At 35.1% G+C, this 15,138-nt stretch overlaps 3 protein-coding genes across 13 annotated transcripts; 1 reads left to right on the top strand and 2 right to left on the bottom strand.

Annotated features, from left to right (window-relative positions):
• Positions 1–695: 695 nt before the first annotated feature.
• LOC140834961 (protein FAR1-RELATED SEQUENCE 6-like) lies at positions 696–4,238 on the top strand. 9 transcript variants are annotated; one of them, XM_073200200.1, is made up of 4 exons: positions 696–841; positions 980–1,085; positions 1,270–1,317; positions 1,840–4,237. In XM_073200200.1, the coding sequence occupies exon 4, from the start codon at positions 1,934–1,936 to the stop codon at positions 3,956–3,958; it is 2,025 nt and encodes a 674-aa protein (XP_073056301.1). In that variant the 5' UTR covers positions 696–841; positions 980–1,085; positions 1,270–1,317; positions 1,840–1,933; the 3' UTR covers positions 3,959–4,237. The 9 variants fall into 9 exon arrangements, 7 of the variants coding, with proteins under 7 accessions (XP_073056301.1, XP_073056300.1, XP_073056299.1 ...); XR_012118789.1 differs by lacking the exon at positions 1,840–4,237 and adding an exon at positions 1,469–1,586 and having other exon boundaries at positions 696–1,085; XM_073200199.1 differs by lacking the exon at positions 1,270–1,317.
• Positions 4,239–4,614: 376 nt separating this feature from the next.
• LOC140834960 (zinc finger BED domain-containing protein DAYSLEEPER-like) lies at positions 4,615–8,799 on the bottom strand. 3 transcript variants are annotated; one of them, XM_073200195.1, is made up of 3 exons: positions 8,651–8,793; positions 7,589–7,628; positions 4,615–6,919 (listed from the first exon to the last, which is right to left on the bottom strand). In XM_073200195.1, the coding sequence occupies exon 3, from the start codon at positions 6,905–6,907 to the stop codon at positions 4,865–4,867; it is 2,043 nt and encodes a 680-aa protein (XP_073056296.1). In that variant the 5' UTR covers positions 6,908–6,919; positions 7,589–7,628; positions 8,651–8,793; the 3' UTR covers positions 4,615–4,864. The 3 variants fall into 3 exon arrangements, with proteins under 3 accessions (XP_073056296.1, XP_073056294.1, XP_073056293.1); XM_073200193.1 differs by lacking the exon at positions 7,589–7,628; XM_073200192.1 differs by lacking the exon at positions 7,589–7,628 and having other exon boundaries at positions 4,616–7,243; positions 8,651–8,799.
• Positions 8,800–10,310: 1,511 nt separating this feature from the next.
• LOC140834959 (uncharacterized) lies at positions 10,311–14,807 on the bottom strand. The gene is made up of 5 exons (XM_073200191.1): positions 14,381–14,807; positions 13,705–13,834; positions 12,690–12,910; positions 11,289–11,462; positions 10,311–10,789 (listed from the first exon to the last, which is right to left on the bottom strand). Exons 1-5 carry the CDS (start codon positions 14,582–14,584, stop codon positions 10,703–10,705), a joined length of 816 nt encoding a protein of 271 aa, XP_073056292.1. The 5' UTR covers positions 14,585–14,807; the 3' UTR covers positions 10,311–10,702.
• Between the last annotated feature and the right edge of the window lie 331 nt (positions 14,808–15,138).

Genomic DNA, 15,138 nt, shown 5'->3' with positions numbered 1-15,138 from the left:
AATATCAAAATCAGCCTAATATACACGGAGGGATCATGTTTTAATATATATTAGTAAAATATATATATATTATTATTATTATTATTATTTTTAATTTGATCAAATAATATTAAATAATTAATATAAAATTATTTTCAATTTAGAAGAGTTGTTCAACTTAAATTATATGTAAAATATGAAGTGATTTGAAGAAATTTTAGTAAGATAAGAAGAATAATTATGAAGTTAAATATTTAGTGTCCTCTAAATTAGTTATTATAATGGTTTTATACTTAATAATATAACTAGTTATTCTGCACACGCGATGCGTATGTACAATCTTTTGTATCATTATCGATGGATTAAAGTGAAATTTAACAAATTATGAGAGACTACATTGATACTTGAATTGTTGAAATAAAAAAAATTAAAAATAAAAGTGTTTGTTGAATTTTTTTTATAAAACAAAAAAACAAAATGTAATATTAATATTATATTATGGTAAAGTTAGAAAAAAAATTGGTATCACTTTTAAGTAATTACTATCATGCCCTTAAATTAAATTTAATAAAATAGAATAGATAATATAAATATATACATACATATATTATATATATATATGTGTGTGTGTGTGTGTATGTGTAAAAATTTTAAAAATGTAAATAAAATTAATTTATATATTCCATGTATAAATCGTCTAGAACATATGAAATAAATCTAAAACGCCAATAATAAACTTCCAGCCGGCCTTAAACTCTGAGACGGGCTGAGCGTCGTCCACAAAGCAATCTAATAAGTTGGTCGGACTTTTTGTTATCTCCGGCCACCTGGTCATCGCTGGTATCTGCGACATTATCCATTGGTAAGCCACTTGATTGCGCTTTTCGTTCCTCTGAACGAAGTCTTCCCTTTGCTGCGGTGAAATGAGGGTGATGTTAAAAATTGATATTTCAGTAGATGCTATTCAGTCGTTTCTTGGCGTTGATGGTTAATTTATTAGGTTTATGGGATGTTCTATGGAGGTGAGCAGCCAAATTCAAAGAACTGTTTTTTCATCCTGGACGGACTGGAATTAGTTTCATAGATTTCATTTTTGAATTGAGGAGGTGAGAAATAAAGTTCTACCGTTCAAATTTATATCACTTGAATTTTTTTCCGCAGCAATTTGATTGTTTCTCCTTGCATGAAAAATGAATTAATTGTGTGTTTTACATTAAATTTGAGGGAACAAAATCGCTTGCTCAAATTCCTACTTTTTTCGATGTAGTTTAAAACAAGCTGTTATTTCAGTGTATAAAGACTTAGGATCATTGGCGGCTCTAAAAACTCAATAGTGAGGTGTGGAAATTTGATCAGGTTCCTTGTCATGGTTTATCGGCGAAGGATTTGCAGTTTCTTGTTCGCAGATTTTGATAGTATCTTTTAGTTTTAGATTGTGATATGACTATGAGCCTGCAATCAAGCATCATAAATTTCTTTCTGATTTTAGGATCAAGTTTTCTACTTCAATTGAATGAAAGAGGCAATTTTTCTTGTTTTAAGGCATGGAGAAGGTGGACTGGAGCAATAGTCCTTAATTCCTTATTCGATTGTTACTTCACTTGTAGCAATAGTCCTTAATTCCTTATTCGATTGTTACTTCACTTGTAGTTCTTTGGGAACGAGTTTTGCATCATTCACCTGCTTTTACCTTTTGTATTTCTTTAAACTATATGTATGGACTTGGTTACCAAAACTATTCTCGCCCCAGCGAAGGTTCCAAGTTACCATATTTCTATGCACATTGACTGCGGAGAATGATTTGTTGCTGCAAACTGTATAAAGAAATATCATGAATGTTCAAATTTCATGAATGTGCAGATCATTATTAGATGGGTTTTTACTCAATCAGTTTATAGCCATTGGTCGATATTCTAACTCGGCCATTCTTCTGGAGAGATCATCTCAATTTTGTATGGAAGAAACTTTATTTAATGCCGAGAAAGTGTCGGATGGTGTAGGCTCTGACAATGCACCGGAAATTAGTGATGAGAAAACAACATTTGGTGGTAAAAATGGCATCCTCGAAGGCGATCCTTCTCATGGGGCCAATGAATTTGTTACTCCGGCCATTGGTATGGAATTTGATTCTTATGACGATGCATACAACTATTACAACTGTTATGCCAGGGAGGCTGGCTTTAGTGTCAGAGTGAAAAACTCATGGTTTAAAAGAAATAGCAGAGAGAAATATGGTGCAGTGCTTTGTTGCAGCAGCCAGGGATTTAAAAGAGCTAAAGATGTGAACCGTCTAAGGAAGGAAACAAGAACGGGTTGTCCTGCTATGATGCGGATGAGGTTAGTGGATTCTAAAAGATGGCGGATACTTGAAGTTACTCTTGAGCACAATCATTTATTAGGAGCAAAAGGCTACAAGTGCAGCAAAAAGATGGGTAGCGAATCAAAGAAAAATCTATTGTCAAAAAGTGATTTAGAAGTGCAGCCTGTCAAGTTGTACCAGGCTGTTGTGATTGATGCAGGAGGTGATGAGACGTCAAATTTCAGCCAAACAGTGGCTAAGGCATCATCCTATCGTCCTAATCAGTTAAACTTAAGAAAAGGTGATGCACAAGCAATGTATAATTACCTCTGCCGATTGCAGTTGACAAATTCGAACTTTTTTTATTTGATGGATCTAAATGATGATGGGCGGGTGAGGAACGTGATATGGGTCGATGCTAAGTCCCGTGCAGCAAGTAGTTATTTTAGTGATGTGATATATTTTGACAATACATGCTTATCGAACAAGTACGAAGTTCCCCTTGTAGCATTTGTTGGCATAAATAATCATGGTCAATCTGTATTACTCGGCTGTGGACTGCTTTCTGGGGAGAATAAGGAGTCGTATACATGGCTATTCAAGGCATGGATTTCTTGTACGTCGGTGAATTCCCCAGAAACCATAATCACTGACCGATGCAAGATTTTGCAGAGCGTCGTCGCTGATGTGTTCCCAAAGTCCCTTCATCGATTCTCTCTGTCCCTCATCATGCAAAGAGTCCCTGAGAAATTGGGAGGGCTGCGCAACTATGATGATATAAAAAAATCATTGCTTAAAGGAGTTTATGAGACTTTAAAACCGTTTGATTTTGAAGCAACTTGGAGATTTATGATCCAGCAATTCAGAATCATGGATAACGAATGGCTGTGGTCTTTGTATGAAGATCGTGCTCAATGGGCTACTGTTTATCTCAAGGACACATTTTTCATGGGAATGGCTACTGCACGTCCTTGCGAGACCATGACTGCCTTTTTTGATAAATATGTGCATAAGCAAACTCCACTGAAAGAATTTCTCGACAAGTATGAGTTAGCCTTGCAGAAAAAACACAAGGAAGAAGTTCTGGCGGACATGGAGTCGAGAAACTCAAGCCCCAAACTAAAAACTAGATGTTCCTTTGAACTGCAGCTATCCAAAGTATACACCAGAGACATATTTAGAAGATTTCAATTGGAGGTTGAGGAGATGTACTCTTGCTTCGGTACCACACAACTACATGTTGATGGGCCGATAACGATATTTTTAGTCAAGGAACGCATTATGTCTGAGGGAAATAGAAGAGAAATAAGGGATTATGAAGTTCTATATAATGCAGCATTGTCTGAAATTCGTTGTATCTGCAGCTGCTTCAACTTCTATGGGTACTTGTGTAGGCATGCTTTGTGTGTACTTAACTTTAACGGGGTAGAAGAAATCCCATCAAAGTACATTTTATCTCGATGGAAGAAGGATTACAAACGCTTGTATGTGTCACCTGACCAAATGTCCGGTGGTTCACATATTACCGAGCAGGTGGAACGGTTCACTCAATTATACAGAAGTGCATTGCAAGTCGTGGAGGAGGGAATGATCTCCTTAGACCATTACAAGGCGGCAATGCTTGCATTTGAAGAGTCTCTGGACAGAATTTACAGTGTGGAAGAAAAATGCGGGCAATGACATTTTTACTAGAACCATTGGATTGTGAAGATTGGTGTGCATGCTCTTGAAGTTTGTCGACTAATCAGAGGACATACATACATTAAAAATTATTTTTCTGGAGGACTCTATAAATGATTCAAATCTTGATTTTAGAGGTTAGATTTAACTGGTTGTAGATGTTGTACACTGAAATTTCACTCATGTCCTGGTCGCTGTAATCTGGTGGCTGTAAATGTATACTTGTTTGTTGATAAATTATTTATTACAGTCTTCGACATCGTATCACGAAAATGATAAGATTCTATATTCCTACTTCATCCAGTATTTAACTCAAATCCTATCATGAATTATCTCATTTTTTTTTATCTCTGCGAAACCATAAATTTGTGTAATGGGGATGTTTTGAAAAATATATTTGATATTTGGAGAGTAAAAAAGGCGGACATCGTGGGCGATTCTCTCCAAAGGAAGCTGTGTCCTTAATTCGAGAACAGCCACGAAAGATATAACATGGTTTGAAAGAGAAGCTCAAATAGCAAACTTTAGTTACCAATTTAAAATCAAGATTGTTGCAACGAATGCTTCAATGCATGCATTGACGATATAGTTCTTGATATCATTACTGAGACAGCAAACGAATAAATTTGTTCCAAAAGACTACTAATTTAAAAAACAGCGAATGACTAGACGGCCGAATGACTTCTTTCCCAAAAGTAGACAAGGTCCTAAACAGAAAAACAACCAAAAAAAACATAAAGAGATTCTAATACTAAAATTAGCTTCTTTTTTGCTCCGTGGAATTGGGGTGAGGATGCTGGCTTTGAATTAAATAAGATAATTTAACGAACAAAGAATATTAACCTTCAGTGACTATCAAATTTTAGACATCTACAAATCTACCAAAATGGAATGTGTGAGTTATATTTAGAATTCAGGCTTGACAATTTCCGTAGGGATATCTTTACCCGAAATTCTATATGGACTATCAGAGCACTCATATTGAAACCAATCCTTTGCACAGACTAGTGCCTGAAGTGTGCTGGATTGTAATGAACTCTGATGACCACCAATCTTTCCATCTCCTGTGTCAAACACTGAATCTGGAGGAACAGTTGAAAAGGGAATCGACAAAACATCAGAAGCCATTTTTGCAAGAGTTGGGTATTTTGTTCTGTTCACTTTCCACCAACCCAAAACATCAAATCCTTGTACACGGGGGAGAACAGATTCCTCCAGATATTGATCTAATTCCGACTTCAAATGCTGTTGACCACCCATAATATCAGAGATGTATATGTCAAAATCTGGAAAATCATCTCCATTTGACACGAGATTATCCTCTTGAGGTGCCTCTATTTTTAGCAGAGTGTCATTTCCCTCTTCTAAAAAAGTTGGTGCAGGAAGGCACTGCACCACGTACTCGAGATATACTTCGTGCAACCCCTCGTCAACAATCTTGATCCAAGTTTCAGCATCCACACCATATATCCTTGAGAAGTTGAATTTTACAAGCTGCATCTTAAACCGTGGATCCATTACAACAGCAATTGCCAAAACCAGGAAGCAATCCTCCCAATACCTGGAAAATTTTTCCAGCAACCGTTTAGATAAGCGGCATAGAAAGAAATCCGGACTCGCATAATCTTCCATCAGTTTAAGCTGGATTCCACACACTTTATGGAAGAATATATTGCTTGTCGGATAGACAGGTGAGGTTAGAATACTGGCTGCTTCATATAAAACTTCCAAGTATTTGCAGAGAGCTTTCACCTGGAACCATTCTTCCGTTGATGGAGTCAACTTGTAATCTGGATCAATGGTATCTAAGCAAGAAAATACTTGCTCTAGCTCAGAGGCGGCCATTAACATGTCATAGGTGGTGTTCCATTTTGTAAGGTCATCGGTTGACAAGGTCTTGTTACTGGACACTTGAAGCAGTAGTCTCAATTTGTTAAATCTTTCTTCATGAGCTTCTGAAGTTTTTACAAATTTCACACAGTCACGGACCTTGTTGATGGTCTCCTTTACACAACCAATAGCATCTTTTGCAAGACTACTCAATGTACGAGTATAGCAGCTGTTGATTATTAGCTGACCGTTTAGGATAAGAGAGTTTTTGATTGATATTAGGCGTCTAAGATTTCCCCTGGCATTTTTATTGGCATTGGAATGATCCAGAGTGATAGTCAATAGCTTTCCTTCAGAATTCCAATCGGCCATACAAGAAGCAACCACATTATTAAACACGGTATCAGAATCAGGGAAGGGTATCCTGACAAAATTCAAGATCCGCCTCTGCAACTTCCAATCCTTATCTATAAAGTGCCCGGTAAGCAGTATGTAAACAAGGCTTTGATTAGAAGTCCAGAAGTCTATAGCAAGACTGATATGTCCTGAAATCTCATTAAGAAGGTCCAGAATCTGCTGCTTCATCCTCAAGTAAGTACGCAAAATTTGCTCTTCTAAATCACTGACACTCATCATATTTAACTCAGGGTGAAGAGCCCGTACAAAATCAACAAATCCAGAATGTTGGCACATGTGAAGTGGGTAGTCATGCCGAATTATCATTTTTACAAATTCTCGACTGCACAATTCCTCGTTGAGATAAATATTGGCCACTTTACTCCCAGCTTGGTAACGTTTTCTTGGTCGATTGGTACCATTAACAGAAATGATACTTCTAGGAGATGGGGTGGAAGGACCCAATTGATCATTGTCCTGATTATTCCGGCTAACAGGGCAGATTCCCAAAGCAATATGTCGTTTCAGGTGGCTTGTGCCTGCTTGCTTTGAGCCTGATATATAAGCAAATGACTTCTTGCACTGGTTACAGAAGGCCCTAACACAGTCAGCATTTACAGTAAAAATTGTGAAGTGGTCCCAAACCATGGACGTCTTTTTCCTGCGTTTATTAAACTTGACATCTGAATCGAGTGAATCAGTTTGTTTAATAGAGATATCCATAGAGCCTTCCAGCTATCCAAACAAAAAAGAGAGATATTATGAGCACGTTTTCCTTCTTTAAGCTGAAAAAAAATACGTAAACTCCGCTACTCTTCCAGCTATCCGAGCAATTGATATTTTATGAGCACGTTTGGATAGCCTTCCAGCTATCCAAACAAAAAAGAGAGATATTATGAGCACGTTTTCCTTCTTTAAGCTGAAAAAAAATACGTAAACTCCGCTACTCTTCCAGCTATCCGAGCAATTGAGATTTTATGAGCACAATTTCCCTTCTTTAAGTTGAAAATACATGTGAACTCCACGACTTCAAAAGACTTTAAAGAGGGATCCAGCCACCTAACGACAGGGAAACAGGGGAGGCACCAGTTTGAGAACAGTTATATTCATCATTGAGCAATGTAAAATTCTATAACAGGAGCCTAATGCTCTCCAACCGCCTATCTCGTTTTTGTACTCCACAAACCAAAATGGAAAACCAAAAAGAGAGAAATCTACAGAAACCAGTGTGCTTCAATTTAAACTTGTGAACTCTATCAAAGTAAGTACACATGTTTAGTCTCAACGACATATATAATCCAGAAAATTGCATGAACACAATAAGAATTACTAGTTGGAAGTAAAATGGAAGCAAATACAACAATTTAACATAAACGAGTGAAATAAAAAATTAATAAAATTAACCTCCACTCCATGGCAGTCGACTATGTTACCGATAATTCTCCTGCACAGTAAAAATTCGTCTGGACAAACACTTTCCAAACATGCTAAACAATGAATTTGTTTGGTGCATTAATGTATTGTATTTTCTAGTTTCTTCCTCTTGTTTGTTTGTTTTTATACCGATTTCCGAAAAACAAATAAACATGTTGCTTCACTTTCTTGGTAGATGAAAGTATTATTCACAGAATTAAATGCGAGCGAAAGTTTTGGAGAAATGTTTAAAATAGTTTCCACTTCAATATCCAAAATTGACTAAAAAGAGCATTAATAATAGTGCCATCTTTATTTCTGTAGAACAATTTTCAATTAACTAAAATCATTAATAATACATTGAACTAAATTTTGAGATATTGATGTTTATAAATATTTTATACCCAAGAAAATAAATAAGCAAAATAATAATACCAAAGGCATGTTTAAACAACAAAATATAAGATTAGTTACAATAAAGATGATTTGTTAACAAAAAATAATTAATTTTATAAATTTCAAAGAACGGTTAAAAAATTTAACGATCATATTTATCACTATAATAACTAAATAATACAATAATTTTTTATTCATGAATTCACGGTTTTATAGAATTAATCTAACATTTTCAAATTCTGGTTGAAGCTAAATTAATTTTAGTTTCGATCATACACGCGAAAAAGATGTGATCTATTTAACATTGGAAAAGATCGTAAGGCATACCCTCAAGGTGGTCATTATTGTACACTCTTAAGAAGGCTAATATTCCAAATCAACATGCGATTACAATGAAGGAAAATAAATGAAAAAAAACCGTAGACGACAAAACAAACTTAACAAAAAATACATCCAAACTCCCCATCCAATCCAAGAACAAACACAACATTCCTAGTAAAAATAAGCACAATCAAAACAATTATCATTCCACAAACATTACACAATAAAGCGACAAAAAAGCCAAACAAAAATATCACAAAATAAAAAAGAAAAACCAGAAAATCGCTACCATCAAAACCGAATTAAACGAGAAATACACAATTCAGAAACACTCACCTCAACAACAGGATGAAATCCGAGGCGACGGAAAACGCAGGGTTTAGGGTTTTTCCAATGACTGGAGATTTTTGAAGAGATGGAGGGAGGGAGGGAGAGCGAGAAGATGATGGGCTTCAAGTCTCTCCAAAACCCTAACGGACTTTTTGCTGGGTGGCGGCCTATTGGGCATGTCCATTAAATAGGGATGGCAAATAACCTAATCTGTGACCGTCCATTGAGCCCAAGTCTCTATAACGTGATCTCAACCGTTGAAAGGTTTTTTTCTAATTTATTTTATTTGACTCCGAGAATTTTCCATCTCCATCTAAACTTCCTCAACAAGTAATGAAAAGATACTAATTCCATGTGGGCTCTATATTCTTCACTAATTTAGATAGTTATATGAATTTCACTTTCAACGACGTTATTTTTACATTAAAGTATGTTTTTCATATTAAAAAAATGTTTGAATAAAATATATTTAAATAACCTAATCTATGAACGTCCATAAATTTCAAAAAAGGCTAATTTCATATTAAAAATATTAATCGTCATTCTCATCAATGGTGAGTGAATATATATATATTAGATTCGGTTTTTTCTGACATCGTTGATCGACTGCCTTAGTATCATGGCATCGAGAAAAGAACAAAGTTCGATTTGTGTAACAAAGTCTCACGTTGTTGGGTGCGAATGATGAGATTGATCATAGTTGCATCGTCTAACTTTAGCTCAAATTTTACAATAACGTAGTCTTTAAATATTATGTTATAATTATTTACCAGTTTGATTCATTAACTTGTTTCGACTTTTCTTGCTCGATTGTACATTAAAACTTATGTTGTGCAAATTCAAAATTTATAACAAATCTAATAAGCTGAACATGATTGTAAACCGCATCACACTAGCTTATTAATGGATAATGTATAATATCATAATTCACATCAATTATCGCTTTCGTGATATTTTTGAGTCAGCAGGTAATCATCATAATCTTTTCATAACGATATATATATATGATATAAAGGAAAACTACATAGAAATATCAAAGCACAATGCCAATTCGAAGAATCAAATCAAGAGATCCAAACCAGATAGCTAAATGCTGCGCGTGACATATAATCCAATTAATTACCATGAGTAGAGTAGATAAGAGCCTTCTTGTGGAAAAAATTCCACATAACAAATATCAACTTCTTTCAACGGTAAACAACCACGGTTTTTACAGAACCGTGACCAACTAAATGACGCTTTCATGGATGTTATGAGTTGATCCAAATTAATCTTATTTTTAATTGCGATTAATCTTGGAATATTTTTACCTCGAAAGCAACACTAATGATCTCACTATTACTAGGAAGTCCTATTGCGCAATTAGAGAATAATAAAAGATAATTTAATCAATAGAGCCAAACAATAACTCAAATAATCTTACCATCAATAGACAGGAAAAAAACTTTTTAAAGATGTCAACACTTTTTCAAAGAATCACAAAGTTGATTCTCAGCACATACAAAAGGCTGGCAATAGTGATCACAGTTTATGTTATCAATAATAAATACACAAACTCTCCGCCGACACCGGCAGGGCAAGAAGCTTTAGGTTAGGTATTGCATATTTATTATTTAACATATTTTTTTAATAATATTTCAGATTTTGCTATATATATATATATATATAAATAAAAATGAATGCATCAATTCTCACAACCATTTCAGAATCTCCGGAATACATATACATAATGATAATACATAACATACATGAAACATCAATACAAGTACAACAGGAGCAAAATTTAGGTCGTAAGTGGTGGTCTTCATCTCCAGCAGTTCAACCCCTTGATGTTTACACATTCAACCTTGACCAAAAACAAGGGATCGAAAGCAAAGTGAGGGAAAGCGAATGGGATCCATCCTCGGAAATAAAAGGCCTCCAACTTGTATAATGACATTATATTATTATACTTAAAAGGGATGAAAAAGAAAGCATAACAATATATAATATCAGTATCCAACGTGTCCGACGAACTGTCTGCTATAGATTGAAAGCTTAACTTCCAACTTAACAGCATTAAAATATGTCTGGGTGAAAATGCCCAGGTATTGAGTTGCTCTGCTCAGCCTGGCGTAAATGCAGTTTCAATGCATAATTGTTCACCTGCAAGAATGGTTAAATCAGGATTTCTACTGATGGCTGTATCTTTAGAAGCAATTAATTCTTGTTAAATTTTTCAGGGATTAAAGAAAGTTCTTAAGCCTTTTCCATAAATTGGCATGTACATTTGCCAGTAGAAGATTAGATTATTACAGCTGCATCAGATGGTTTGTATACATTCAACATAACCCCTAGCTAGGGATACCTATGAGTCAGTGAGGAAGGACACACACTGACAGTAAAACTCAAATAAAGAGAGAATAACCAAAATTAATATGAAAATAAGTCAGAAAACATGGTATAACTTTATTGGGATTCAATGAAACCTTTAATTTCAAGTGGAGGAGACGGGCACAAAAGGACATACCCAACTAATTTGAAATTAAGGTATGTGCAACGATTATGATGTCGGTTATGCAAATGGCCTGATAATTTTAAATATCTATAGACTCCAGATATATAATTTCTTAATATCCAAAGATTATATAGTTACAGCATTGACCTCAAGAGTCCGCAGCTGCTCTTGATATTGAGTCACCAACAGCTTCAATTGCTGCACTTCCTGGTTCCTCTCATCGTGCTCTTTTTGACGTTCATGCTGGATGGCTACTGCTCGTTTGAGGATGACATTCTCTCGAAGAAGGGCCTCAATTTGTTCCTTAAGTATCATATTTTCCTGGATTCATAAAAATACCTGAAAACTTAGATAACACATGCTTCCATATAACAATAAAAAAAATCAGTGTTCTACGCGGCTGCCCTCGACCATCCCGCCTATGCATGAAGCGGCTGTTTTAAGCGGTCCAAACTATACAGCGGTGGGCAGGCGGTCAAGGTGGGTGGAGGCGGGCCAGGAAGCGAGCAGGCGGGCTAGGTGAGGCAGTCAACATTTTAAAATTGTAGTCAACAAATTTTAAAAACCTAGTCAAAATCAACTAATTTTAAAACTCAGAATCCTATTTATTTAAATCACACCCTACTTTTTTTTAACTTTTGGTTACCACTCCTTCTCACTATCAACCACTAAGCCCACCACACAAACTCTCCGCCGACACCGGCAGGGCAAGAAGCTTTAGGTTAGGTATTGCATATTTATTATTTAACATATTTTTTTAATAATATTTCAGATTTTGTGATTTCAAAAATCAAATTTGTATTTTTTCCCTATTATTATTGATTTATTATTGAAGATTAATGACGGAAAATGATAAACAACTGAAGTTGGAATTTAAACCAAAGTCTAACGATATTGTTTGGGAATATGAGATGTTGTATAATAAAGAGAAAAGAGATTGGATCACAAGCAAGTTGTATAATAGACATATAAAAGGAGGAGTTTATAAAATGAAACATCATATTGCAGGTATTGTAGAACAAGTTGAAGCATGTTTTAAAGCATCCGATGATGAGTTTATATATTTATTTGCACAGTATCTAAAAATTATATTGTATGAAGCTAGTTTATGTTTAAACATTATTTAATTACACATCTTACATAAAAAAAAGTATGACTATTTGTGATTATATTGCATGATTTTATATGATTATCTATAAAAAAATTACTTAAAAAAATTCCACCATCTGGGCCGTAGACTGCCCCGCTACCACTCATTTACAACATTGAAAAAAATTCATGCATGGAAAAAGTGTTTGACAACAGCAAAAACATTTTAGATCAACCAATCGAGCATGAAGATAAGATGCCATCTTTTAGCAGACAAAACAGCCATGGATGTCTATGGTACTAAGGCTCATCGAAAGGAAAGCAATAGCACTTTGATCAGTTATATCTTAAAACTCAGAAAACCTCAAAGAGTAGATAGCAATGATATCATAACATTTTTTTCGTCATCCGACACATTTAGCATTGCTATATATTTATAAGAGAGGAAATGATACAGACCTTAAGGAAATTTTGAGCTGCTTCAACACCAGCCCGAGCGCTGATAGATTTCTCCAGACTCTCCAATACTCTAGCTGCCCGGGTTCTAGCATCATCTATGCTAGTTGAGCTTATCATCTCCCGAACAAAAAAGTCCACCCATCCAGCACCATCTACAGGAAGGTGGTTTTGAACTTTAGGCTCCTCCACAGGGAATGGATCCCCTTCAGTTGGTGTATCATCTGTACATTATATAAAAGCATTTTTTCAAATTATTTAATTTAATTTATTAAAGTAAAAGAACTCAGAATCTATTCAATAATCAAAGAGCAAATAAGCATGAAGAGCAAACATGAAATAAAATAAAGTGATTGATAATCAGGGAGAAAGGCATCAAACACCAAAAATATTTCTAGAGGAACTAAATTCTGCCTGAAAAAAAAATACCATGTCATAGAGTGAAAAATGGTTTTGTAAATACAGCGTAAAAATAACAAAGCATGGGTATGTCCATCATTCTTGTTGAGCTGCAACGAAGAATCAAAATGTGCTATGCTTGGTTCACAACCTCAAAAAGTACACTTCTATCCACTTCTATCAATATGATAAGGTTCATCAACCACATAATCTTAGCATATATTTTTTTACCACCACACCATTATATGACTAAGCTGATACAAGACCATGTAAATATTCTGTAGCAATAACAGAAGTATTCCAGAATCCCCATCAATGTTACGCAATTTTAACAAGCAATTACCTGCAACCTACTTATGATCCAAATAGTATTTGGACGGATCATTCATGCTATGTAATGGAAAATCAAGTTAACAATCCTTTGAAACTAGGGTTTTTCCAACGTTGTAATCACATACTTTCCATAACTTATTTGATTTGCAATGAGCAGGACAATCAATACAATGATCTCATCTAAAACACAAAGGAACATCAAACATACATGGTAACTATGCATAGAAATACGAGATCTTGAAACAAAACACATGATATATCATGAACACAAACAGAGCAGACATACCATTTTGAAAATTTGCATCTTCTTCAGAAGTGGAGCCCAAGTTGCCCTTGTATACAAGACGAAGCTCGTGAAGGCTCTTAACAGCAGAATCTAAGTCATCACCATACTTTTCCAAGGCATTCTCAATAAGCTGAAAATATTTTGTCAAATAAGCACACTTAAAACATATGAGGAAGAAAACTAGTGTTCGAACATTCAAACACCCGGGGTTAAACATATCAGCTAGGGAAATAGCGTGATCAATTTTATCAATGAAGCTTAAAGATACACAAAAAATATTTGCAAACTTCATTTTTCAAGAATCCAAAAAACTGCACATTTGGTAAGGGAAAAAAGGATGCTAGACCCTGCTGCAAACATGAAAACAAATACAAGCAAAATTGCTAAAAGATACTTCATAAAATTATTCTGATTTCCGAGATAGTAGTATATAGCAATGCTAAAATCAATAGAAGCAAAAGAACACTTGATAAAAATTGATCGAAATTTAGACAACATTCTAAACGGTGAACTCAACGCCTGAAAAACAATCGAACAAAATCAATGTTTTGTAGCAAATAACAAATCAACTAATAAACACAACAGATACTCATACAGCAAATCATGGATTCAAAAAAAAAAAAAACCCCTCCACCATGAGAACATAGCACCTAAAAAATAACAGAAAAAAGCATACCTGAGTTTCCATATCAGGAAACAAAGCCTTGAGCTGATCAAATGGAACAGGAGAAATAGGAGGTGAGTAAGAGAATCTAACAGGAGACGTGGCCGAAGAGCATCGGAACTTCTTGTAAACCGGTGGCGAAGCAGAAGTTGGCGATGTCGCTACAGAATCGGTATCCTCGAAGAACGATCTCTTCCCACAAACAATAGCAGACATTATTTACACAATCGGATTTCAATCCAATATATTATCGTTTAAGAAAAGAAAAAGAAAAGCAGCAGCAGAAATGAGGAGAATTCAAAACTCAAAGTGACGAATGAATCGAAGTATACGAGAATCGGGAATCAGGGTTACGGTTAAGGGGGGTGGATAGGGATTCCAATCTGGCTTTGGGTCAGAGATGTCCTTTTATTAACGTTTCAACACAAATGCTGCCATGGGTTGCAAGCATTGGTATTTATACTGGTAGGGGATAGGACGGTGGCCACCAATAAAGATAATATAAAGAAAATAATAACGGGCTGGATTCAGGAGATTTTAAAAGGTCTTTAGTTGGCCGTAATTAAATAGGCCCAGTTTTAAGTGGGCTATGGAATCAAGAGTGAAAAGATGGGCCCAATTGATCCAATGAACATGGAATGGACCGAGGTTTATCTTATTCCACAACGGGCCTTTGATACATTTTTTGAATTTCCTAAATTATCATTACCAATAACTAAATTGGTATATTAATTATTTATTTTTCACAAACATACCAATGATAAAATATA

The sequence above is a fragment of the Primulina eburnea genome, chromosome 6, assembly GCF_022965805.1.
Source record: "Primulina eburnea isolate SZY01 chromosome 6, ASM2296580v1, whole genome shotgun sequence".
Lineage (NCBI taxonomy): Eukaryota > Viridiplantae > Streptophyta > Magnoliopsida > Lamiales > Gesneriaceae > Primulina > Primulina eburnea.
This window is presented reverse-complemented; position numbering and strand designations above follow the sequence as displayed.